Here is a 27,711-nt window from a genome sequence, read left to right as displayed (position 1 = left end):
GCAGAGAAGGAGTTAACACCAGGGGCGATCAAAGGGTTAAATGTGTCCCTAGGGGGTGCTTTCTAACTGTGTGAGGGATGGGGATGGGCTTGCTGAATGAACACAGAGACCTGGGTTCCTAAATTGGAGGAACATTGGATCCCTGTGTGCATTACTGACAGAACAGCAGTCTGCCATGTTTACAACAGAAGACCGCCGTTCTGTCTCCAAGGGGAGCAATTGCTGGTGCCCGGCCGACATCACGGCCACCGGACCCGCTGATTGGCTTCCCCTTGCAAAATGACGTGCAGGTACATTGTTTCGCGGGACAGAGCCGACCTGCTGCAGTATAAGTACGGTGGCTGGTCGGCAAGAGTTTAAAGTGGAACAAAAGCCTAATATATCTGTTTTTAAAATTGTTCCCTTCCCCTTCTCCTACCTATTCTGCCTAACCTGTATATAAAATAAAATCTGTATACACACCTATTTTTAATCCAGTCTGGTCATGTGCTCCCCTGCATCAGTGAGTGGCTGCTGCAGGGCAGAGGAGGAAATGCCAGCAATGGCTGGACTATGGGTGATGTCATGGTTCTGGTAATTCAGGGCCGTTGTTGAGCACTCCCTTTCACAGAGCTGCAGGGTCACGTGACTGAACTGGAGCAAAATAAAAATAGGTAGGTACAGTGCCTTGCGAAAGTATTCGGCCCCCTTGAACTTTTCGACCTTTTGCCACATTTCCTGCTTCAAACATAAAGATATAAAACTGTAATTTTTTGTGAAGAATCAACAACAAGTGGGACACAATCGTGAAGTGAAACAAAATTTATTGGATATTTCAAACTTTTTTAACAAATAAAAAATTGAAAACTTGGGCGTGCAAAATTATTCAGCCCCCTTAAGTTAATACTTTGTAGCGCCACCTTTTGCTGCGATTACAGCTGTAAGTCACTTGGGGTATGTCTCTATCAGTTTTGCACATCGAGAGACTGAAATTTTTGCCCATTCCTCCTTGCAAAACAGCTTCAGCTCAGTGAGGTTGGATGGAGAGCATTTGTGAACAGCAGTTTTCAGTTCTTTCCACAGATTCTCGATTGGATTCAGGTCTGGACTTTGACTTGGCTATTCTAACACCCGAATATGTTTATTTGTGAACCATTCCATTGTAGATTTTGCTTTATGTTTGTATCATTGTCTTGTTGGAAGACAAATCTCTGTACCAGTCTCAGGTCTTTTGCAGACTCCATCAGGTTTTCTTCCAGAATGGTCCTGTATTTGGCTCCATCCATCTTCCCATCAATTTTAACCATCTTCCCTGTCCCTGCTGAAGAAAAGCAGGCCCAAACCATGATGCTGCCACCACCATGTTTGACAGTGGGGGTGGTGTGTTCAGGGTGATGAGCTGTGTTGCTTTTAAGCCAAACATAACGTTTTGCATTGTTGCCAAAAAGTTTGATTTTAAGTTTCATCTGACCAGAGCACCTTCTTCCACATGTTTGGTGTGTCTCCCAGGTGGCTTGTGGCAAACTTTAAACGACACTTTTTATGGATATCTTTTAAGAAATGGCTTTCTTCTTGCCACTCTTCCATAAAGGCAAGATTTGTGCAATATACAACTGATTGTTGTCCTATGGACAGAGTCTCCCACCTCAGCTGTAGATCTCTGCAGTTCATCCAGAGTGATCATGGGCCTATTGGCTGCATCTCTGATCAGTCTTCTCCTTGTATGAGCTGAAAGTTTAGAGGGACGGCCAGGTCTTCTTAGATTTGCAGTGGTCTGATACTCCTTCCATTTCAATATTATCGCTTGCACAGTGCTCCTTGGGATGTTTAAAGCTTGGGAAATCTTTTTGTATCCAAATCCGGCTTTAAACTTCTCCACAACAGTATCTCGGACCGGCCTGGTGTGTTCCTAGTTCTTCATGTTGCTCTCTGCGCATTAAATGGACCTCAGAGACTATCACAGTGCAGGTGCATATATACGGAGACTTGATTACACACAGGTGGATTCTATTTATCATCATTAGTCATTTGGGTCAACATTGGATCATTCAGAGATCCTCACTGAACTTCTGGAGAGAGTTTGCTGCACTGAAAGTAAAGGTGCTGAATAATTTTGCACAGCCAATTTTTCAGTTTTTTATTTGTTAACAAAGTTTGAAATATCCAATAAATTTCGTTCCACTTTATGATTGTGTCCCACTTGTTGGTTCTTCACAAAAAATTACAGTTTTATATCTTTATGTTTGAAGCCTGAAATGTGGCAAAAGGTCGAAAAGTTCAAGGGGGCCTGAATACTTTCGCAAGGCACTGTATACAGATATTTTTTTATACAAGTTACACAGGATAGGTAGGAGGAGGGAGAAGGGAATATATATAAGAATAGATGTACTTAGGCTTTTCTTCCACTTAAAAAAAAAACAATGGAGAAAACTAAAAATAAATTAAGAGAAGGAAAAAATGAACCCAGTGCTGATAGGATCTAGCATCTACCACTTACGTATGTTAGGCAAAAACTGCTCAGCAATTTATATATGTAGAATCATAATTCAACAAGCATACAAGTTCTCATTGAACAGCATTTTTTCTTATTGCCTTTGTTCGTCTCCCTTCTCTTCCCATCCTAAGTGTCAGTAGTCCTCAAAACAGGAAATTAGGGTAAATTCCCCCAACAGTGATACAGATAGCAATACAAAACCCAATAGAGTTTCTAACTCTTCTCCACGCTGTCCAGAACTTAAAGTGGTTGTAAAGTCAGAAGTTTTTTTTTATCTTAATGCATTCTATGCATTAAGAGAAAAAGCCTTCTATGTCCACCAGTGCCTCTGCCGTAGGGAACACTCTCTCTTGATTCGCTGAGACAAAGCAGAGGTACCATCAAATGAATGTATATCACCTTGCAATGGTTTTAAATACCTATTTCTCTTACGTCCTCTGACAGTCGCCACCCCTCATATAGTCTTCACCAATGGTTATTAACCTCTTATCCACAGGAGTAAGCTAGGCAGAAAATTTTGTTAAAAACACAAAACTTTGCATAGACTCACCTACAGGGGGCTGTCCCTCTGGTCCAATACCCCTGGCTAGCATCATTCCCAATTCAGTTTGTCTTTTGCCTGGATAGGAGTAGGCAGGCTTCCCTGTGCTGGGGCTGCAGTCTCAGCCTTTTCTCTGTTTTATTACATTTTATTTTCTGCTAAGTGTATTTTTCTTTGCACTAGTAGCTTTTTGTTTGTTCCTGCGCTTAGTTAGTCAGACTACGGAAGACTACAGCGTTGCGGAGCTGGAAATCGGACTGGTTGTCCTGGTGTCCCAGGACAGAGAACCTTATGGAATCCCAACCTGCCATCGAGCGTTTAGCAGGCTATGCGTACGCCCAGGCCTCGCAAAACCACCTGTCCCTGTCCTCAGGGACAAAGCCCGCGAAGTGGCCACTTCGCTAGGATGTCTCTACTGCGGTACACCGCGTGTAGCTAGCGTCCTGTTCGGCTGACGGTACCCGCACCCGGGGTGGGAGGCTCCCCGTCTCACGGCAGCACCCATACTATCGCTGGTCGGTGAGTACCATGTTCCCCTCTGACTGTGGCATTGTCTGTCGGGGGGTTCTGTGGGGCCTCTGTGCTGGGAACGGCAGTCTCTTTTGGTATCTGTGTTGTTCCCTCATGTCTGTCGGTGTACCTCCCGTGTGTGTCCCTCCCTGTCCCTGTGGGGGCGCTGTAGCGGTTATGCCGTGCTGGGGGGGGGGTTGCGGGGGTCCCTCTCCCCAGTGGGTGTTTGGACTACTTTGGGGTGTCAGACGTGTGTGTGGGGCCCACTGCGGGTGAAAAAACGCGAGGCTGCCATTTTTAGTGTTGGCAGCTTGCTTGGCTTCATGTATGGGCAATAGCACTCCTCCCTGTAGCAAAATCGCGCCCTTTTTCGGCGCCATCTTTGTTGTGGCAAGGTCCTTTCTCACATGTGCTCGGCTGCCATTTTCCCAGAGCCTCCCCATAGACTTTCATTGGCAACCATTTTTCCTTGTGAAAAAAATAAAATTATAACAGCGCTCAACACCTACATGTGAATCGGAAATTCTTTAACGTGCAATATTAAATGATGTGCAGCTGCTGTGCATCCAAACAATTATTGGAAAAACCTGTGTAGAAATATATTAAAACAGCGCTAGCAAAAGAAAATGTGTGATATATAAATAATAGATATACAATAATATATTTTCTGACGAACAATATTGTAAATGCTGTATAAAGTCTTTCTTTTGTTAAATATATTTAATTAAAGTGCTCAAGTGCAAATCTTAATCTTCAGTGTAGATAATAAATATAGGTGCTCGGGTGCAGATCCGTCCAGATATATAAAGTGCTCTCATGAGTGACCCTCCAGGTCCCCTACTCACCACACTGTGGATGTATCAGCGTTTGTAGTAATCTGATGGGACTCGTGATGTCCAAGCTCCAATGTTTCCTCCAAAGAATAGGAAGTGCCTCTGATGGGATCGCTCCAATGGGATGAGGATCATATATCCAGGTATATATAAATGAAAAGAAGGGGCCTCCAATTTTTCATCTGTTCACAGAGTTACCATAGTTCAGCCTAGATGGGCACCTCAGAAGCAAGCCATGTGCAGATATGCACTGTATGTGCACTGTATGCACATATTTCTGGGGGGGGGTTTAAGCTTCTTCTGGGTACTTTTCATGCTGGCTACTTTTTTCCTGCAGTTTTTCAAACTTGTGCTATTTCTTCCACTATTGCGGTAGCGGTGCGATCCGCGGCTGTCGCGATTTAAAGGGCCAGCGCCATAGAAGTTTTAAGTGTGTTCTTACTGGATTCCCAGGACAGCAAATTCCCCCCAGCTCTGGTGGAGTGTTCAGGTACTCCTGAATCCTCTGTGCCCAGCTCCCTTACTGCTGCACTTACAATTTTCGCATCACAGGTGGATCTGCTGATGTCTGAGCGCACTTATAGAAGAAGGCCCAGGCCTTCACATTCCTCTGATTCAGATTCTGTCATGGTTGCCACGGATGGTGTACCCCCTGAGGGGTCTCAGTCCTCTCAGTTGGAGGGGAGGGGGAAGTGGAGGAGGAGGAAGTTTTCCCCCGCCAGGACGGCCAGTGATCGCGCTGCTATGGCTGCGCTCGTAGTTCTGTAAAAGAACCGCTGGATTTGGAGGATGAGCCCCACCAGCAGGGTAAGCGGTCGTCTTTTGGGGACCTGCAGAACCCAGAAATCAGTTCAGGTTTCAGTTCAGAAATCTGTCACACCGAATTTCATGAAATGGTAAACGAACATTGGCGCAATCTGAATCGCAACTTTGTGGTACCTAAGCGGTTTCCGTACCTTTGTCCCTTTGCGTCTCCAACGGATTTGCACAGGATTGTGGCCCCTAAGGTGGACCACACGGCATCCAGACTACACAAGGCCACTCTGATGCCCATGGAGGCTTGTCCGGTGCTTAGAGACCCGGCAGATAGGCGGGTGGGCTCTCTTGCCCGCCACTCCTATGTGGGGGCAGGTTCCTTGATGTAGCCCCTGTTCGCCTCAGTAATGGTCTCCGGAGGACATACTCCGGACTCTGCTGAACGAGGTCAGATCCCTCAGGGACAACAAATCCTCATCACTCAGGACCCGCATGCAGTCCCTAGGATTGATGGTGTCAGCCTTCGAGGCGGTCCCATTTGCACAGTTCCACACGCGATCTCTGCAAGCGGAGATCCTAGCCAGGTGGGACTGGCATCCTCAGTCATTGGACAGGAGGATATCTTTGAGTCACTGGGTCAGAGCGGACCTTCTGTGGTGGCTCCAGTCTCCGGCTCTGACGGAAGGGAAATCCTTCTGGCCGTTGTTTTGAACGGTGCTCACCACGGTCGCCAGCCTGTCGAGCTGGGGTGGCGTTCTGGGCAAATTGTCTGCCCAGGGCACTTAGTTGGAGGAGGAATCCTCCCTACCGATACATGCCTAGGAACTGAGAACGATCAGACTCTGTTTGCTCCGTTGGAGGGATCGTCTTCAGGGCCTCCCTGTGCGGGTGCAGGCGGACTACACCGCTGTGGGGGCGTACATCAATCACCAAGGGGCACCAGGAGTGCCCCGGGCAGCCAGGGAAGTGGCCCAGATTTTGCCTTGGGCCGAGTCGCGGGTCTCGGCACTTTCGGCAGTTCACATTCCGGGTATAGAACACTGGCAGGCCGACTATTGGAGTCGCCAGACCCCAGACCAGGGGGAATGGTCCCTATACCCAGAGGTGTTTTCAGATGCTGTGTGAGCGATGGCGCGCCTCCTCTTAACAACTAGGTGGAAAGGCTCGTGGCAAGAACATGCGATCTTCTGGCAGCCGCCTCGGACGCGCTGGTGGTGCCATGGAATCAGTATCGCCTGATTTATGCCTTCCCCCGATCCAGTTGTTGTCACGGTTCCTTCGCAGGTTGGTCTCGGAACCGAGGTTGGTGGTCCTGGGGGCCCGGACTGGCCGCGCCGGTCTTGATACGCGGACGTCATGCAAATGGTCGTCAAGCCTCCCTGGCGGCTCCCCTTACGAGACGATCTGTTGTCTCAGGGGCTGTTCTTCCATCCTGCCTTGCAGTCGCTGGCCTTGACGGCGTGACTGTTAAAAGCCAGATCTTGAGAGATCGGGGTCTCTCGTCGGAGGTCACTCCTACCTTGCATTGAGTTAGGAAGGCCTCGTCTGGTAAGATTTATTATCTTACCTGGAAGGCTTGCTCTGCCTGGTGCGAATCGCGGGGTTTCCATCCTCACTACTTTTCGGTGGCAAGGGTGTAAGCCTTCCTGCAATCCGGTGTGGACCTACGTCTTGCACTGCCCACTGTTGAGGGTCAGCTATCTGCGCTGGCCATTCTTTCCAGCGCCCTTTGGCGTCAAATTCTTTGATCACACCTTTACTCAAGGGGTGCGTCATTTGGCCCCCTCGGTGGGCGCCCTTAACCCCTAGGGACTTGAACTTGGTTCTGTCGTTTTGCGACGTCCTCCCTTTGAGAACATCCGGGAGATTCCTCTGCTTGCACTGTCACGGAAAGTTGCCTTTCTGGTGGCGATCACATCTGCTTGCAGTGTGTCGGAGTTGGCGGTCCTATCTTGCCGCTCTCCCTACCTGGTGGTTCATAGGGATAAGGTGGTCTTGCGACCTCATCAATCCTTCTTCCAAAGGTGGTGTCTGATGTCCATCTCCATGAGGACATTGTTTTGCTTTCGCTGTGTGCGAATCCTATGGATTTTTGCCTTGCATTCCTTGGATGTTGTCAGGGCGATCAGGGTTACCTGTCGTCTACTGAATCCTTCAGAAGGTTGGATTATCTTTTTTGCCCTTCCTGAGGGTCTTGGAAGGGTATGGCTGCGTCTGCGGCAACCGTTCCTGTCTGGTTCAGACGGACGATTGTACAGGCTTATTCGCCTAGGGATTGGGTTCCGCCCTTCCCGGTCACGGCTCACTCTTCGGAGTGGAGGGTGCGTTTTGGGCCTTTCGCCATCAGGTGTCGGTGCCCCGGATGTGCAATGCGGCGACCTGGTCGTCCCTGCACACCTTTTACAGAGTTTACTAACTTGATGTTTTAGCAGATGCCTCCTTTGGCCGCAAAGCTCTCTGTGCGGCAGTACTTTGGGGGAGACATGGCGTTTTTTAGCCTGTCCCCTCCTGTGGGGGTTTTTCCCCCTTGGTTATTTTACCTTCCTGGGTTTGTTCGCTCCTGTTGAGCTTTCCTGTTACCCAGTGGATTACATTTCTGGTTCAGATAAGGTTCCTTTATCTGACCTTGGGTGCTTCGTTGCCTTGAGACGGTTGCGTTTCCCACCCCTCATGTCTACACTGCTTTGGGACATCCCATTGGTGAAGACTATATGAGGGGCGGCGACTGTCAGAGGACGTAAGAGAAAATGGAATTTTTGTAAAATCTTACCGTAAAATTCCTTTCTCTGAGTCCTCTGACAGTCGCCGCCCCTCTTTTGGGGTTCATGGACTATCTACTGCTTGCTACCAAACTGAATTGGGAATGAGGCTAGCTGGGGGTATTGGACCAGAGGGACAGCCCCCTGTAGGTGTGTCTATGCAAAGTTTTGTGTTTTTAACAAAATCTTCTGCCTAGCTTACTCCTGTGGATAAGAGGTCAATACCCATTGGTGAAGACTATATGAGGGGCGGCGACTGTCAGAGGACTCAGAGAAAGGAATTTTACGGTAAGATTTTACAAAAATTCAGTTTTTCTCTTTATATGATTTTCTTTTTCTTTTGTTATACTTCAATAAAATTATTAGTTTTATAATATGCATGTGTTTATATTTATCTTCTAGCGCATACTACAGCCCTTGAAAATCCCATCTGTTTTGGGGTGTAACTTGTGGCTTATCAATTAGCCCAGGAAACACTTCCAATCCCACTTTCTAATTAAATCAGAGGTACCATTGGCTCCCGCTGCTGTCAATCAAACTCACCCCTTTAGTAGAGAGAGGGGGGCGAATAGTAGCTCCGTGTCTGAATGGATACACGGAGCTGCAGCTCAGCTCTGGTGCCTTTATAGCAAGCTGCTTGCTGTGGGGGCACTTAATAGGAGGGAGGGGCCAGGAGCTCCAGCCAGGGACCCAAGAAGAGGAGGATCTGGGCTGCCCTGTACAAAACCACTGCATGGAGCAAATAATAATATGTTTGTTATTTAAATAGAAAAAAAAAAACATGACTTAACAATCACTTTAAAAATAAATGTCATACTTCTATTTAAATTCTTTGTAGGAGAGACTCTGTTTGCAATGACTGGGTAAAAAGAATAACATCTTTCATTATTAAATTAAGGAGTAAGAAAATATGGTTTTATTTTTTTGCTTTTTTTTTTTTTTTTTTTTGCAGTGTACTAATTTGGGGGTGGATGAGAGTCCCCTGATAGTAGATATGATCAAATTCTTCCTGATTGTCAACAAGCAAGGACAAACAAGGCTATCCAGATACTATGAGTGTGTAGAGGTACAGAGGAGGACACTGTTGGAATCTGAGGTCATTAAAATGTGCCTTTCCCGTTCCAAAGATCAGGTAAGATAAAATATATGTTAATTTAGGTAATTAAGAGTGGTATTGGTAAATGCTGGTTACTTTTAACTTAAATCTGCAGTGAGAGAAATACGAGGGTCTCTATTGCTTGAGGCCTTCTAAAAATATTAGACTCTGAAGATGCATGTTGCCAGGGAAGTCCGAAATCCTTATCTGTATATACAGTATGTCCTAGGTTAGTTGAAAAGACATCAGATCAGAATAACAGACACAGATAGCATTTGCAGAAGATGCTAGCAGTAGCAGCTTCCATATTTCTCTCAATACAAATTTACTGTGAATTGAGCCGTTTTGTATTCTGCACTTTCAGCTGGGTACACTCATCACTAAATCTCCCAGCATTACAGTCAGGATAGCAGGCAGCATCACAAAGCAACACAGGAGCAAGTTAATTGTGGTTTGGTTTTCCTTATTCAAAGAACAGCAGCAGGGAATTGTTTTATTTTACAGCCATGTCCATTGATTTTATGTCCAATGGTTTTCTACAATTCTTTACTGCATTGAAGAAATGCGTACCACATATATTCGTCTTAATGTTTGCATCAGAAACATGTCTAAGAACCCATTCACACCACTGCTGCAACCTAAAGTAATGTGCGCCATTTTTAATGGCTTCCCAATGCATCTCTGTTGTAGCTCATCCCAAAGCGGGTTAGTGCATTACCTTGCATTGCAGTGCTGAAAATGCTGCATGCACGATTTGTAGTCCGTTTTACATTACTCAGTCCATTCAAATGACTGGGCTACAGCAATTCCATTTAATGCTTGATACAGTGTGCACTAAACACACCACAGAAGACCATACTGGTGCAAATGGTCCCTCAGTGCACGAGGTGGGATCATTTAATTCCTGGAATGCTCGCAGCATAGCACTATGGTAGTGAGTCAAATAGCCATTCGCACTTGAGTGTGTTTTGACATGTTTTAACTTGCACTTGTCTGGGTTGCAGACCAGTTGACTCGGTCATTACAGACAGGGCCAGATTAACGTAGGGGCTATTGGAGCTGCAGCTCCAGGCCCCTACCTTTTATATAGGCCCCGGGTTGGCCATATTCACTGTTACCGCTCTTCTGTCACTTGTAAACACAGAAGTCTGGCTTCTATGCTCGCTTCCCCAGGCAGCACCCTCAGAACCTCCCCACACAGCGCGAAGGCCGGACAAGGAGGGACAGTTGCTGATGCATGGATGTGTTTATGGGCTTCAGGGACAGCATCCCATGTTGAATTAGGCATGCATGGCTGCACCCTTCCTCCTCTGGGTGCATGCCAAGGCACGGCCCTTAAGGCCCTTCAAAATCCTCAGCACCAAGCCCATGATGCTCTTAATCTGGCCCTGATTACAGAGTAGTAGAATAAATGACACGTGTGTGTGTTGCGCAGTTGGCAGAAAGTGAGTGATTGGAATCCGAAGCAGTGGATCAATATCAAATTTTGCATGAAAATTAGCAAACGTGTGAGTGAAATTTTAGCTGAATTTTATGGTGGACATTCCATGACAAAATCAAGTGTTTTTGAATGGCATAGGCAATTTAAGAAGGGGAGGGAAGATGTCTATGATGATGCCAGAAGTGGGCAGCCAAGAAAGATGGCAATGTGGACAGAGTGCAAACCCTTGTACATTCAGATTGAAGATTGAGTGTTTGACTAATGGCAGAAGAATTGATCATGAACAGGGAAAGAGTGCGTCAGATTCTAATGGAGGATTTGGGAATAAGAAAGATTTACGCAAAGATGGTGCCTGGAATCTTGATAGAAAATCAGAAATAACGTTGTCTTCAAATTTCATCTGATCTTTTGAAGAATGCAGAGGTGTTTGATAGGGTTTATTACCTTTGATGAAACATGTTGTTACCAGTATGATCCAGAAACAAAACACCAGAACATGCAGTGAAAAACAAAGAACATTCTTCGCCCTAAGAAAGCATGGATGTCTCGTTCTCAGTTAAAAACCATACTGGTGTGTTTTCTCTTTCGTTCATTGATGGACACAGCTCCTGTCATTCTTGACCATTGGATTATGCTGCCCCCTACAGGAGTAGGACACTAGGCAGAAAAAACTTCTGGCTACACCCATGGGCAGTCCCAGGGGGTATACTCCCTCTTCCTGCTATAGTCAGTCAGTTTTTTCTGCCTAGTCAGGAGTAAGGACCTAGTGAGATCTACTATCAACTGCCGGAGTGGGCGACGGGCTGGATAATCCAAATCTAGTGGTCACCCCAGTCTGGCCAGCGAACACGTGCACGCCTCAGCTCCGTGCTAGGACGGCCACGACATAGCCCCACTGGACGGGGGCTGGCCCTACAAGTTAAACGTCTTGCGAGGTCGCATGCGACCTGGCCTTGGCCTGAGTCGCAGCGTTTCTCCTGGCCGACAGCCCCCCATTTAGTTGGAGATCTGTCTGGAGTGGTGCCCACCTGGTTCCTGGTATGGTGAGTAGCTGTCCTCCCTCTACCCCTGGAGGGTTTTGGGGTGGATGTGGGCCCCTCCTTGGGACAGTCGAACCCCCGGGTTCCCCTCCTTGGGACAGCCGAACCCCCGGGTTCCCCTCCTTCTTGCAGGCACCTATCCTTGCCAAGTTCCTCATCCTGCCCCCCCCCCTCCACATACGCTGGGGATGTACTTTTTGTGGGTGGTCTGACCACTTTCCTGGGGTGGGCGCAGGGCGCTAACTGGTGATAGGTGACGGGGGGGGGGGGGTGCGCCGCCGGCGACCAGACGAACAACTGGCAAGGGGGGGGATTGTACCTGGTGGCAGCTCTCCCGATTTCTGGGTCCTTGTAGGCCTTGTGGTGCCGCGCGGAGCCGCCATTTTGCTGTACCCTTGTGTATTGCTATATACTGTAGCCATGTTTTATGTAGTTTGGCGGCCATTTTCTTGTGGTTTGCATTGCAAATAGCAGCGGTCATGACAGTTGAGCCCCTCCCTATCCCCTGGTGCTGACTACTGGATAATTTAGCTTCCTGATCACTGCACGTGTAGTGCAGATTCTCCTGGTGATTGCATTGTGTCGGCGGGTGGTGAGTCTGGTGGGGTCCTCTCCCTCTCTGCTGAGGATCACTCTGTGCCTTGTGCTTGGCGGCCTGGTGGTGCTGCCACCGCAGTGGGGGTTGTCCCTTAGGGTGTTACACTTTTTTTGTGGGGTCCCCCTGGTGACTCATGGAGTCTTTTATGCATGTTTCCCCCACCTGATCCCTTCTCTGAGGCTGTGGGGCTCACTGGGTCCCAACCATCCATCCATGCACTGACGGCGATCCTGGAGTCCCTTTTGTCCCAGGTGGAGGCAGCTTGCGGGCGACGAGCTAGCAAAAAGTGCCCCCCGCCTTCCCCTGCCTCATCTGGTCCTGAATCTGATTCAGTCGCCACAAACATGGGTCACGCTGTTGTGCCTGCAGAATTTTCTGATAGTGAGGATGATTCCTCCACGTCTGCGACCCCGCATGAGAAAAATGCCGGTAGATGCACTGATTGTATCTGAGACCCTAAAAATGGAGGACACAGCCTAAGCTGCGACAAAGGTGCAGGTACCCTTTTGAACTCACAAGCTATACAGAGCAGCAAAGGTGTTTCCTTTCCCCGCCTATTGTCGCAAAACATTTAGGACGACCAAAGCGTCCCCGTAGGGTTTCAAATTGCTTTACTATGCATTTACCCTATGAGGAGTCCCTCCTTAAGAAGTGGACTGTGCCACCAGTGGTGAACCCTCCGGTTACCAGATTAAACAAGGCCACCATGATTCCAGTGGAAGCATCCCCAGCCTTTAAGGATCTGGCTTACCGGAAGGCGGAGGCTGTGGCCCGCGTTATGCACACCTTAGCTGGTTTGGCAATGAGGCAGGTATTTACCAGTGCATTAGTGTCGCAAACTCTGACTGAGTAGGGTAAGCTTCTATGTCCTTACCTGGACTATGAACAGCTCCCTCCTGCCATTGCTGAGTTGGCACACCACCTGGTTCAAGGGCTGCAGTTTATCTGTGATGCCTCTTTGGACGTGGCTCCCATGATGGCTCGCCTCTCTGTTTTGGTGGTGGTCCTTCGGCGTGTCTTTTGGTTCAAATGCTGGTCTGTGGACCAGACTTCTAAAAAGGCCTTGACTGATCTTCCCTTTCAAGGAGATCGTCTGTTTGGAGCTACCCTGGATTACATCATTAAAGGCCTCACAGGGGGGGGAAGAGTATCTTTCTTCCGCAGGCTACTTAGAGCAAGGAATCTCGTCGTAGATGTGGACCTTCCTTCTCAGCTCACAGGGTCAACTGACAAGGGTTCAAAGCCTTTCAGGGCCTCCTCTGGCGGATCCAAACTAACTTGGTCTGGCAAGCCTAGAGAGGGCTTCTCCAGACCCATGGACAAGGCTCCTTCTGCATGAAGGTGCACCCTCACATGTATCAAGGGTAGAGGGACATTTTTGCTGGTTTCCGGACCTGTGGACTTCCCTGGTGTAAGACAAGTGGGTCCACGAAGTCATTCGGTCCGGCTACAAGATTGAGATTCGCTCTTGTCCCCAGGCAAGGTTTTTTCCTTCCAACCTGCGCCTGTCCCCAGACTGGTTACAGGGTTTGTATGGGGCGCTACAAGACCTGTTCCTTCAAGGGGTGATTGTCCAGGTTCCGACTTCGGAACGTTTTCAGGGTTCCGACTTTGGAGCGTTTTCAGGGTTTAGACTCAAACCTGTTCACAGTCCCCAAGAAGGAAGGCAAAGTGTGTCCAATCCTGGACCTCAAGGCGATAAACTGCTTTGTGCGGGTACAGAAGTTCAGAATAGAGTCTATTCGAACATAAGCTACATTCTCCCCCTAAGCAGAGCCACAAATTTGCTCAACTGTTAAATCACCATGATCTTATTGACGCTTGGAGGGAGGCCAACCCTACCGCTTGAGACTACTCTAATTTTTCTAGAGCATACAACCGCTATTCAGGTATTGACCATATATTTCTCCTTTCAGGACTGCTACCTAAACTCCTTTCAGCTAAGATAGTCTCAACACCCTGGTCTGACCATGACCCTGCTGTTTTATTATTCTCTAATTTGACGGCCAAATTAGCTAAATCTCCTTGGCTAGTAAACAAATCTATCCTTAGTGATGAATCTCACTGTCTAGATATCAGTACCAAATTGAAATCCCATTTTGATACCAATAAAGCAGAAGACACTAATCCCGCTGTGAATTGGGTGGCACATAAAGCTTATATTCTGGGTTTTCTGATTCAGCTGTCATCTAGACTTAAGAAAGCTTGCAATGAGGTAATTACTGCCAAGACTTAGGAATAGGAAGTTCTAGTTGACCAACATAAACATTCCCCCCATTCTGATATATTAAACAAGCTTGAATAAACTCGCATGGAACTTAACATTGCCTAACCACAAAAGCGGAGAAAGACCTACACTGGGCTAATCATAAATTCTTTACTTCACGTTCTTGACCAGGCTCGTTATTGGCATGTAAACTCACCCTTAAACACACATATACAGCCCTTCCAAAAATGAGACTCTTTGGAGGCAATCTTTCTCAAAATCCCTAAAAAAAATCCTTCAAGAGTTTCAGAACTTCTATACCAAATATACAACCCACCTCAGGGCCCTGTTTCTATTTCTATTAGTAGGTTCCTGAATACCTTATTGTTACTGTCTCTCACAGAATCCCATAGGGAGCTCATGGACCAACCCATCACAGGTGAGAAAATTCAAAACACTGTCCTTAAATAAATTACCAGGTCCCGACGATCTCCCCAATAATTACTATAAAAAATCCTGTGAACAATTGAACTCTCATATGGCTCTCTACTTTAATTTCTTGCGCGATGGCGGAGAAGTTCCGTTTGATGAGAATAGGGCCTTCATCAGCGTTCTACCTACACCGACTAAAGACTGGTCTGACATCCTTAATTACCGCCCTATTTCATTAATTAATTGTGACCTCCAAATTCTAACAAAGCTTCTAGCCCTACGTTTAGGTACTTTTTTAGTGCACTATATCCATAAAGATCAATACGGCTTTATAAATGAACGCCAGTTAGATCAGATCCGTCGGTCTATAGCCCTGATTTGTGCGATACGCTCCAATTGGGACTCTTCCCTACGTAGAGAATTGCCCTACTCTCACTAGTCCTTCATAAAGCCTTTGATAGCCTAAATTGAGACTATTTATTTTCCACTCTAGAAGCCTTTGGATTTGGCTCTACCTTTATCTTACTACTGAAAAAGCTTTACAGCAATCCATCAGCTCAGTTTTCCATTAGGGTTTTAAGTCACTTCTGTTTTCTATCCGACGTGGAACATGACAGGGCTGCCCACTTTCTCCATTGCTATTTGCATTGGCAATCGAACGCTTAGCCATAGAGATTCGATCCCATCCTAACATAAATGGTATACATTGTGGACAACAAGAGAATAAATGTTCCCTGTTTGTCAACAATGTCCTCATGTATGTCACCCATCCTCAAACTACCCTAACTAATCTATTGACTTTGTTACACCAGTTTTCCGAATTCTCAGGGCTTTCCTTGAACGCCCAAAAAACAACAGCCCTTAATATTTCTCTACCTCCCTTGGCAGTGCAGACTTTATGCAACACTTATAGCTTTCAATGGGCACTATATTTCCTTCCTTACCTAGGTATCCAAGTGACTCCTTCTATTGACACTCTCTATTGGGCTAATTATCCTCCACTTTTTCGTTGACTTAGAGAAGATTTTCGACGATGAGCAGACTATCCCTTATCTTGGTTTGGCAGAATAAACTCTATTAAAATAACATTTCTACCCAGAATACTTTATTACTTTAGAACTCTACTAATTGCTGTCCCGAAAGGAGATCTGCAGCGTTTATAATCAGTTCTTCGCTTTATTCAGGGTAATAAAAAGCCCAGAATGAATAAACTGATGATGTATGTCTCAAAACCCAGTGGGGGACTTGGCCTCCCTAATATACAAGCCTATTATCAGGCTGCCCAAATAATTCAGCTGTCCTGTACAATGGCCAAGGGATCCATCTCTATTGAAGCTCTCCCGTGCCATCCTTATGCCATTAGTTCTTTAATGTGGCTTCCTGCCCATCTTCGCCCCCTTTTTTATGCCCTACCCTGTCCCATTCCCTGGCGGTTTGGGATGGAGTAAAATTTTGGAAACCCCTGTCATCTCCACATACCTCACTGGCCCCCCTGTTTTGCAATCCTGAGTTCTCTACCGGAATGACTCCAATGTCATTTTTATATGGTGGCTTAATAAGGGGCTTTTCTAGGATAGGCGACTATCTCAATTGTGACCAACCATACTTTTTACAATATTTCAAAGATACGCTACAAATGCCCTCAAGCAAATTATTCTGATAAAATCAGCTTATTTCCTTTATACGATCTAAATTCAACCTACTGAAGAGACCCTTTAAGCCCCTTTCACACTAGTGGACCGTTCAGATCCGCCTGTCAGTTTTTCAGGAGGATCTAAACGGATGCCCCATGCATCACTATGGGGCATCGGATGTCAGCGGAGACATGTCCGCTGACATCCGATCCGGTCCGTCAAATCTGGACGGATGGAAACCCTATTTTCCACCCGTCCAGCGGATCGGATGGGATCAGATGAGAACGAACAGGCAGTCCATTCTCATCCGATTCCCCCATAGAGAACAGCGGGGACCTGACAGCTCTGTCTCCTCACACAGTGTGGAGACAGAGCTGCCATCCGCCTGCTCAGCGGGGGATCGGCGGATCGATCCCCCGCTGAGAAAAACTGAGTCCGCCGACGGGCTCCTAGTGTGAAAGGGGCTTTACACTTACAAATTTTGAATTAACTTGTCAAATGAAGAGCCCCACCCCGCTCATGGAACTCTTTACATTACACAGCCCACACCCCCCTCATGGAACCTTTATGTTACACAGCCCCCGCCCCCCATAGAACCTTTTACATTATACAGCCCCCGCCCCCCATAGAACCCTTCACATTACACAGCCCCCGTCCCCCAATAGAACCCCTTACATTACACAGCCCCCACCCCCCATGGAACCCTTCACATTACACAGCCCCTGCCCCCCAAAAGAACCCCTTACATTACACAGCCCCCACCCCCCATAGAACCCTTTACATTACACAGTTTCCGCACCCCCCCAATAGAAGCCTTTACATGACATAGCCCTCGCCCCCCCTCAATAGAACCCTTTACATTATACAGCCCCCCCCAATAGAACCCCTTTACAATACAAAGCCACCGCCAATAGAACCCCTTTACAATACAAAGCCACCGCCAATAGAACCCCTTTACAATACAAACCCCCCCAATAGAACCCCTCTACAATACAAACCCCCCCAATAGAACCCCTCTACAATACAAACCCCCCAATAGAACCCCTCTACAATGCAACCCTCCCCCCAATAGAACCCTTTACAATACAAACCCCCCCCCCCCAATAGAACCCCCCTAAAATGCAGACCCCCCCAATAGAACCACTTTACAATACAAGCCCCCCAATAGAACCCCTCTACAATGCAACCCCCCCCCAATAGAACCCTTTACATTACAAACCCCACCCCCAATAGAACTCCTCTACAATACAAACCCCCCAATAGAACCCCTCTACAATGCAACCCCCCCTCCCAATAGAACCCTTTACAATACAAACCCCCCCTCCCAATAGAACCCCTCTAAAATGCAGACCCCCCCAATAGAACCACTTTACAATACAAGCCCCCCAATAGAACCCCTCTACAATGCAAACCCCCCCCCCAATAGAACCCTTTACAATACAAACCCCCCCCCCCCCAATAGAACCCCTCTAAAATGCAGACCCCCCAGTAGAACCACTTTACAATACAAGCCCCCCAATAGAAACCCTTTACAATGCAGACAACCCCCCCTCCAATAAAACCCCTTTACAATCCACAACCCCCCCCCTCTCCAATAAAACCCCTCTACAATGCAGACCCCCCCTCCAATAAAACCCCTTTACAATGCAGACCCCCTCTCCTCCCAATAGAACCCCTTTACAATACAATTGCCCCTCCCCCTCCTTCCTTATTAGGAGGAGAGCAGAGAATGGGAGAGAGTCTCACCGTCACACTCACGAGCCCTGCATACACAGCGGTCAGCGGGAAATGCCGAAGTTAACTGTGCTAGTTAATGAGCAGGTGACTGGTTGATAGGCAGTCCTAGCAACCAATCGCCTTCTCATTATCTAGCACAGTTAACTTCGGCAGCGCCCGCTGTGTATGCAGGGCTCGTGAGTGACAGTGAGTCTCTCTCCCATGCTCTGCTTTATACAGTTTCTCCTCCTCTCCTGTGTCAGTGAGCGGCGGAGGCAGTCCGGCGGCCGGCCCCGGGTGTCACCCTGGATCTCCCTGACACCCCCCTAATGTGTGGCACCCGGGGTGGACCGCCCCCCCTGTTGGTACGCCACTGTTCTGACACCTTCCCTTTCATTTTTTTTTATATTATATATTCTTTTTTTATATTATATCCCCCATGATAGCAATAAGTAGTGACAGGTACTCGTTTTAAAAAAAATTGAGGTCTATTAGACTCTAGATCTCTCCTCTGCCCTTAAAGCATCTGACCACACCAATATTGGTGTGATCAGATGCTTTCCCAATGGCGCTGTTTATATCTGGCGAAACCAAAGTCATGAGATGCTCGTAGCTTCCGGTATCTTAGGCCATAGAGATGATTGGAGCCATTCTGGTCTCCAATCAGCTCTATGGTCAGCTGACAGAACCACCAGCTGCAGTCTCGGGTTAAGCGGTGGGACAGGAGAGCCTGAGAAAACTGTGGAAGGTAGCAGGATGGGGGGAGGGAGTCCCCTCCCATTGCTTGTAAAAGCAGTCTAGTGTAACGCTCCGGCGTTTTTAGTATAGGCTGGATTTGCAGCTGCAAAATCTCCACTCAGTAGTCATGTAGAGATGTGTTGAATACCAGATCCAACTCTCCAGGACTCATCACCGTGGGCCTGTCAGCTTCAACATACAGATATATACACACTCAATGAGATGTTCCTGGAGTGATAGGATGTATATGATAGTATGAAGGTGATGTGCTGAAGGGACAGGTGTGAACAGTGACAAGGATGGTAATCACTTGATAGGTTTGTATAGGAGAGTTCAAGATGGTATTTAGGAATGCAGATAGGTTAGTATCGAGTATGCTAACAGGTGGTGAGGACAGCAGATGACAAATACAGGATAGACTAACCCAGTGCAAGGATAGATAGTAGTAGACAGGAGAGCTAGCAATCTATGCAGCAGTGCAGATGATAGATGGTAGTAGGCTCAAGAGCTAGCAATCTATGTAACAGTGCAGATGATAGGATAGTATGGATAGGTAGTAACAGTCCTTAATGTGCATAGGTAGATAGTGCAATAAGGTTATGGAGGGTTCCCCTGCGGGGTACTTATCACTTGTAATGTTAGTAGTTTAGAAAGGTCCAGTAGATAAGGAATGATCCGGTAGCGAGATACAGGGATCAGTAGCGAGGTTCCGGTCTGCTCCAGGTAAAGGGAATAGCTGGAGGTTCCGATCGAGAGACAGGCTTGAAAGCATGTGGATAACAAGACAGGTTGAACGAACAATGTGAGTGAGACCGCCGGCGTTTGAACTAGCCGCTCTGCGGCGCTCAGCAGTGACATCATCGTTCTTAAAGGTATATGCGTACCACCTGAAGAGAAAGGTGGGACGCATTACAGAGAAAGTGGTGATTAAGGGTACCGGAGGTACCAGAATCTTACATCTAGCAGCTAATTATCTGCTAGGATTGCTTTTACATGAAAGCTGACCGCTGGCTATAAAAAACTATACCAGAAAGTGTGTGGTATGCCCACCATTAGACTTCACCGGCAACATGCTTTTTTTTGGGCTCAACGAAAAAATAAAGAACATAGCAGATTCCGCATCGATCGATGCAGGTGAAGAAATCTCTGCCAAGAAAAGTGTTAAAAAATATTAGGCGAAGCATAGGAGAGATCCCCCCTCTGTGTCCACCCCATCCCCTATACTTCGCCATATATGCTCTTTTCTTTTTTAACTGCAGTGGTGAAATCACCTCCTACAGCGCTGTAATCATTGATTTACGTATATGCTCTTTTCTTTTTTAACTGCAGTGGTGAAATCACCTCCCACAGCGCTGCAATCATTGATTTACGTATATGCTGAGAGCAAAAGCTGTTGCTGTCAGAATAAACAAATCAGTCCTGCAGCTGATGGGCGTACCTGCAAAGCAAACAATGGTTAACAATAAGACACAGTAAGAATAAAACATTACAATATAATAGTATACAGTGCGGTAAAACAGTAAAATGGGGGTATCTGCAAAGAATACTATGGTTAACAATGAAAAACAGTAACAGTAAAACATTACAGTATAACAGTATATTATAAAGTACAGTAACAGTAGAAAAGTAGAGTAAAAAGAGAAAATTAACTCAATAAAATGACAACTGTTTTTTGGCTTTTTTTTTTTTTTTATTTTTTTTTAATTCTTTAATTTTTTTTTTTTTTTTTACTTTTTTTGTAAATGTAAAAAAAAAAAACGTTCAAGGCTAGGGTCTCTCAAAATGCAATAGCCAACATCTTTCGAGACCCTGTGTGAATGTGTGCCCTAGACTGTGCCGTGCTGTACCCTAAACTAATAATCTACTAGTATGTGGTAGTGATGGAAACAGTCCCCGATGTAGAGACCAGGTTGGCCAGGACAGGAGGGACAAAAAAAGCGGGTGTCACGCCTATATCCGCACTTTCTACAGACAAGACATCTTCTTTGGGCTGCTCTTTAGGTAAGGCTACTAGAGAGGACATCTGGAAAATGACTCTCATACAGCCGGCTCACTACATCTGGATTGTGAATTTGGGCCAAAGCACCTTCTGGATACAGAAGGGCAGCGATGATCTCTTCCTGGAATATTAGGAAGGATTAACTTCTTCCTGACGCTTTGTATAGCACATAGGTGTTCAGCAGAGCCAATTGAAATAAGTATACAGACACTTTTTTGTACCAGTGTCTAGCTTTAGGGGCAATTAAGTATGGCGCCATCATCTGGTCGTTGAAGTCCACCCCTCCCATGTTAAGGTTGCATTCGTGGACACAGAAGAGCTTCTCAACAACACCAGTCGCCGTTGCAATTTGGACAGTCTTATCTACATGAATGGAGGACAGAATGAAAACATTCCGCATGTCCCTCCACTTCACTGCAAGCAATTTATTACACTTCAAGCAGGCTCTCCCCCCCCCCCCCCCCGTCTCAGTTGGGAATCTACAAGCTGTTGGGGGAAGCCCCGGCAATTAGGTCGCACGGTGCCATATGCGCCAATTACAAAATCAAAAAGGTGACTAAAAAGTGGCATGCTTGTGTAATAATTGTCCACGTATAAATGGTACCCCTTTCCGAATAAGGGTGACACCCAGTCCCAAAGAATCTTGCCACTGCTCCCCATGTAGTCTGGGCAGTTGGGAGCTTCACATTGCTATCTTTTCCCTCTGGAAACCACATGTATATATAGCCTGTTGCCCTGTCACAGAGCTTATAAATCTTGACCCCATATCTGGGGTAGTTTAGGGAGAAACTGTTTGAAAGCAAGGCAGCCAGAAAATGTAATCAGGGACTCATCAACGCAGACAGGTCTCCTCCCTGGGCTCCAGAATAGACCAGGTGGAACAATCTGTCTCCACGCATGCTGATTCCATCAACTTAATTATTGATAGAATGAATACCCAAACTGATGAAATTGCCTGGCTAAAAAATAAGGTTGCTGATCTAGAGGATCGATCCCGTCGCAATAACATTAAGGTGCGGGGTGTTCCGGAATCGGTCTCTCCCACACAACTACTGCAACATGTCACCACCCTGTTTAAATTACTGGTCCCATCTCTGCCGGAATCAGAGCTTCTGATCGACAGAATCCATCGACTACCTAAGCCTTCTTTTCTGGCGGGGGACATCCCTAGGGACATATTGATGAGGGTTCATTTTTTCCATGCGAAGGACCGCATTATGCTAGTCTCTAGGCAACTCAACCAGCTTCCGGAACCTTATGGCGGTGTGCAATTGCTACAGGACTTGTCCAAGCACACGCTGCAGGCCAGACGTAATCTGTCCACGGTTACCAAGGCCTTGCGTAACCACCAGGTGCAGCACAAATGGCGCTATCCTGCGACCCTTCTGGTCACGCATGAAGGAGCTACTGTGCCTATCAGGTCACTGGAGGAAGGCCTCTCTGTGCTTCTTAGATGGAACATACTACCGGCCAAACAGGCTCCATCTCCTCTTTCTCCGCCTCTACGCCCCATGGACAGTGAATGGCAAGTGGCGTCCCGCAAGAGGTCCTCCAGGCCACAATCTGCTCATTCTAGCCCTAACCATGCTTGATGCAACACAATTTTTGTCCTAGGCCACTGATAGTGAATCTATCTGGCCCCTCACCGCTCTTTTTGCGGACAGTTCCGCTCTCGGACTGCCGGGACAGTCCTTTTTTTAGGTTTTTTGTCCCCTTCACCCTTGTCCCCCTATCCCTCTCTACCAACATATTTGGACAGTAAGGATGGCACACTATTCATGGATATCTACTTTGATCTCTGCTCAGGACTCTCAGCACCGCAGAACTATGTGAATTACCATGACCATTAAGTTAATTTCCATTAATGCCAATGGATTGAACCATCCCGCGAAGAGACGTTCCCTGTGGAAGGAAACAATCTCCCGTAGGGCCGATATATTGGCTGTGCATGAGACGCATTTTCACGAAGGTAACCAGCCTCGGTGCACCCACAGGAACTTTCCCCAAGCCCTATTCGCTTCCTGTGCGGAAAAGAAGAGGGGTGTGATGCTGGCATTCAGGGACTCTTTGGCGGTCACCCTCCACAAAACCGTTTTGGACCCGGAGGGCAGGTTCATAATTGCAACGTGCGATATCAACGGACTGCCGATGACTCTCTGTGTACTCTATGCACCGAATACGCACCAACTCCGCTTTTTGAAGAGAACTCTTAAGCAAGTATATAATATTAAGTATGGTCATTTGTTGCTTTGTGGAGACTTCAACGCTGTTGTCGACCCCGGGTTGGACTCCTCGGTGTCCCCCCGGGACCGACAACAGTCACTGGGGGCCCTTCTCCATTGTGGAAAGTGTTTTGATGTGTGGAGGTGTCAACATGCCGTGGAGAGGGACTATTCTTTCTTTTCACCAAGACACCAGTCCTACTCCAGGATAGATATGTTTATTGTAGATATGTATCTGTTGAACAAAGCGTCTTCCTCTGCAGTTGCAGACATCACCTGGTCTGACCACGCGGTGGTGGAGCTAACCATAGAGAAATCCGCTAGATCCTCCCATGCACATGTCTGGCGTTGTGACTCATGCATACTGCAGAATAACGAGCGCCGCACCCGACTGACTAGGGAAATACAGGAGTTTCTTAAAATTAACGAGCCGTCTGTCTCCGACCCGTGGGTGCTGTGGGGTGCACTTAAGGCCTTCATCAGAGGGGTGTGCATCCAGCAGCAGTCGCGGCTTCGGAGACAGCGGCGGGACAAGGTTGCCTCGCTGACTGATGACATTCATAAACTGGAAGCTACTAACAAAATCCGCCCCAACGACACTGACTCGCTTGCCCTAATCAAGCTACGTCAGGAACTACGACTTCTACTTCTGGAACAATCCGATAAACACCTCCAATATCTCAAGCAACAGCACTACTTTCAGGCAAACAAAGCAGGGAAGTTCCTGGCGAACGAAGTTAAACACAAGCAGGCTAAATCCAGGATCCCCCACTTATTTCAACCTCTGACTAAAGCTAAAATCACGCACCCACAGGATATTGCAGACGAGTTCGCTAATTTCTATAGTGCTCTATATAACCTCCAAAACGACCCGACCGAACACCAACCTACTACGGCAGACATTGATCAATTTCTCAATGCTGTCTCCCTACCATCTCTCACTGAAGCTCACTTACACTCACTGAACTCCCCGATATCGCTGGACGAAGTTCACTCTAGTATCTCTACCCTACCCAAAGGTAAATCGCCTGGGCCGGATGGATTCTCTAATGAATTCTATCAAATCACATCAGTCCTCACAAGTCCCACCCTAACGGCGGTATTCAATAAAGCTATGGAAGTATCTTCACTTCCACCGGACATATTGGGGGCTCATATTGTCACTTTACCCAAGCCAGGCAAGGACCCCACTACCCCCGCAAACTTTCGCCCCATATCATTATTGAACTCCGACGCCAAAATTTATGCACGTATTCTGGCCAAACGTCTACAAAGTATACTGCCCTCCCTTATACACAGGGACCAGATGGGGTTCACATCAGGCAGGCAAACATCGGACGCTACTAGGAGGATACTAGGGATCATGCATCTTGCCCATACATCTAAGACCCCATCAGTGCTGCTCACTCTGGATGCCGGAAAGACATTTGATAGGGTCCACTGGGGGTACATGCGAGCCACGCTGCTAAAATTCGGATTTCAGGGCCCTATACTCTCTGCAATTACGGCATTATACTCGTCCCCATCAGCGCAGGTGTATACATCAGGTACATTATCCAAACAGTTCCACATAACGAACGGCACCAGACAGGGATGCCCCCTCTCGCCAACAATTTTTAATTTGATCATTGAACCCCTGGCGGAAACCATTAGTTCCAATGCTAAGGTCACAGGCTTCCATCTCCCATCATACCATCACAAAATAAACCTATTCGCGGATGACATTATTTTAATGCTCACACAACCGCATACCTCCCTCCCCGCTGCATACGCCACACTTCAAGCTTATAGTAAGGTCTCTTATTACAAATTAAACGCGTCAAAATCCACGGTCCTCAACATAGGAGTCCCCAACAAGACTCAGGAGGCCCTCTCGAAGGCTATTCCTATTCCCTGGTCCACGGACAGCATGCACTACCTCGGCATAGACCTTCCTGCTAATCCGGCCCGACTATTATCCACCAACATGTCCAGAATTCTCACAAAAATAAACACGGATATCTTCCGTATGCGCCCCCTGTGGCTCTCCTGGAGCGGAAGGGTAGCAGCGTATAAAATGTTTATTTTGCCCCAATTACTGTACCTATTTAGGGCACTCCCTATACATTTCCCCATGACACACCTTCATAAACTGCCTAGATCACTGATGTCATTTCACAGATGGAAATGCATGTCCTTTTCATTTAGCTCAATAAAGCATTGTGAATACCCCCTGGTGTGTGCCCTCCTGATACCCCATGGAATGCTCTCCCAACACCTCCTCCCAATGTGTGCCTTCCTAACACCCCATGGTATGCCCTCCAAACACCTCCCCAAAGTGTGTTCCCTCTTGACACCCCATGCTATGTCCTCCCAACCCCCCCCAGTGTGTGCCCTCCTGATACCCCATGGTATGCCCTCCCAAACCCCCCCCCCAGTGTATGTCCTCCTGATACCCCATGGAATGCCCTCCCAACACCTCCCCCCAGTGTGTTCCCTCCTGATACCCCATGGTATGTCCTCCCAGCCCCCCCAGTGTGTGCCCTCCTGATACCCCATAGTATGCCCTCCCAACACCTCCCCCCTCAGTGTGTTCTCTCCTGACACCCCATGACACCACAGGTTTCCAGCATGCACTACCTCGGCATAGACCTTCCTGCTAATCCGGCCCGACTATTATCCACCAACATGTCCAGAATTCTCACAAAAATAAACACGGATATCTTCCGTATGCGCCCCCTGTGGCTCTCCTGGAGCGGAAGGGTAGCAGCGTATAAAATGTTTATTTTGCCCCAATTACTGTACCTATTTAGGGCACTCCCTATACATTTCCCCATGACACACCTTCATAAACTGCCTAGATCACTGATGTCATACATTTGGGAGGGTAGACGCCCACGTTGTGCCTTCTCAAACCTGGTTCGGAAGAGACAATTTGGGGGGGGGCCTCCATCCCGGATATCCCATCATACTATTGGGCCACTATTCTGGCACAATTGCGTCACTGGCTCCACACGTCAGAGCGCCCAATTTGGGTGGACCTGGAGAGGGATGTTGCACCCACGTCGGACCTTAAAGTCCTACTTCTAAGCGACAAATGGAAGGCCTGGAACCTACCAGCCCTCTCCCCTACTATGCAAGCTTCTCTACGGGTGTGGCGTCGCTCTCCTGCTCCACTTAATGAAAGGGACATTCTGCCTGAGATAACTTTGCCAATATCCCTACTCCAGCCACACGTACCTGACATTCCCGTTCATCTACTACAACGCTGGGGTATTGTCTCCATTAACTCCTTTTATAGTGGTGACTCTCTTGTCCCGGTCTCCGACCTAATTCGCAAATATGACCTTCCGTATCACTCCTTCTACCACATACTTAGAATAACACACTTCCTTATGTCTAACCCTCTGAACAAAATACTGGTCGACGGAAAAATATGGGATCTACTTACGACGCCCGTACCGAAACCCCCCAAGCTCTCGTATTACTACAATATCTTGCTAGACAACATGACATTCCATAAGACTATGCACATGTTCAAGTGGGATAAAGATCTAGCTACCGCCTTCCTCATCACCAGGTGGAGGAGAGCGCTAAGCACAATACACAAATACTCCCACTGTGCCAGTCACTGGGAAATGACCCTCAAGATAACAAACAGGTGGTACTACACTCCCTTCCGCCTGGCAGGTTTCTCTCCAAGGTACTCCCAATTATGCTGGAGGAATTGCTCACAGGTGGACACTTTGCTGCACACGCTGTGGTCTTGTCCTTCACTACGTAGTTTCTGGAACCAGGTATTCTCCTATATGTCTTCTCACACGGGATGCCTGCTGACACCATCCCCAGCTTTAGCGTTGCTACACCTAGGAATAGATGACATACCAGTCACGTACAGACCATCTGATCACAACAGTTGTTCTACGCAGGTGGAAAAACCCTGATGCTCCGAATCTGTCAGACGTTGTTAATCTATTAAAGATAAACTACCAATTCGAAAAGGCTATTGCAATTAACCAACTGACACTGCAGTCTTTCAATACTCACTGTAACTTTTGGGCTCTCTCGTAACCAGGATTTAATGCATTAGCGTATTATTGCATTGTTGTTGTATTGTGTATACATGCTAACCCGTACTTTGATCTAAGCCATACCCTGACATTGATATTTGTGCCATGTCCATATCTTCCCTTACCTTACCTTGTCCTTATCCCTTACCCTTCCTACTTCCCTAACCTAGGTTATGTTTAACCTACACCTTCTGTATTAACGTTGATCCTGCACTTTGTTCATGTACTAAAGTTTTTGTACGTTTGTGCGCTTACATTGTATGCATTTCATTTCAATAAAAATTATTTACATAAAAAAAAAAAAAAAATCGCGATCTCGATTCACCCCCCTGACGATCTTAAACTGCATGTCCTCGATTCTTACTGAGCCGTTTTCTGCTCACTCACAGCTGTAAAAAAAAAAAAAAAAAGTCTTCGGCAAATGTTTATCAACATTGTTAAAGCTGCTAGATAAGTATAAACAAAATGCTTTACAATGTATCTTTTCGTTCTTTAGATCAAAGGAATGAACTTCCGGCTGTAAGGGAGAGCAGTTTAAACTCTTAAAGTATTTTTTGCTAGAAAATTACTTGGAACCCCCAAACATTATATATATTTTTTTAGCAGAGACTCTAGAGCAGTGGTTCTTAACCTGGGTTCGATCGAACCCCAGGGGTTCGGTGAGTCGG

General features: G+C 47.1%; 1 protein-coding gene across 3 annotated transcripts in view; it reads left to right on the top strand.

Annotated features, from left to right (window-relative positions):
* Positions 1-27,711, top strand: part of AP4S1 (adaptor related protein complex 4 subunit sigma 1) — a 116,284-nt gene that overhangs the window by 45,394 nt on the left and 43,179 nt on the right. For all 3 annotated transcript variants that reach the window (XM_082275754.1, XM_082275753.1, XM_082275755.1), the window contains exon 2: positions 8,825-9,004. In XM_082275754.1, coding sequence (XP_082131880.1) covers positions 8,825-9,004 — 180 coding nt within the window. The remainder of the gene's footprint in view (positions 1-8,824; positions 9,005-27,711) is intronic.

Source organism: Pelophylax lessonae, assembly GCF_965119305.1.
Source record: "Pelophylax lessonae genome assembly, chromosome: 13".
Taxonomy (NCBI): Eukaryota; Metazoa; Chordata; class Amphibia; order Anura; family Ranidae; genus Pelophylax; species Pelophylax lessonae.
The sequence above is the reverse complement of the archived record's forward strand: the minus strand, read 5'-3'. Positions and strand labels throughout refer to the sequence as shown.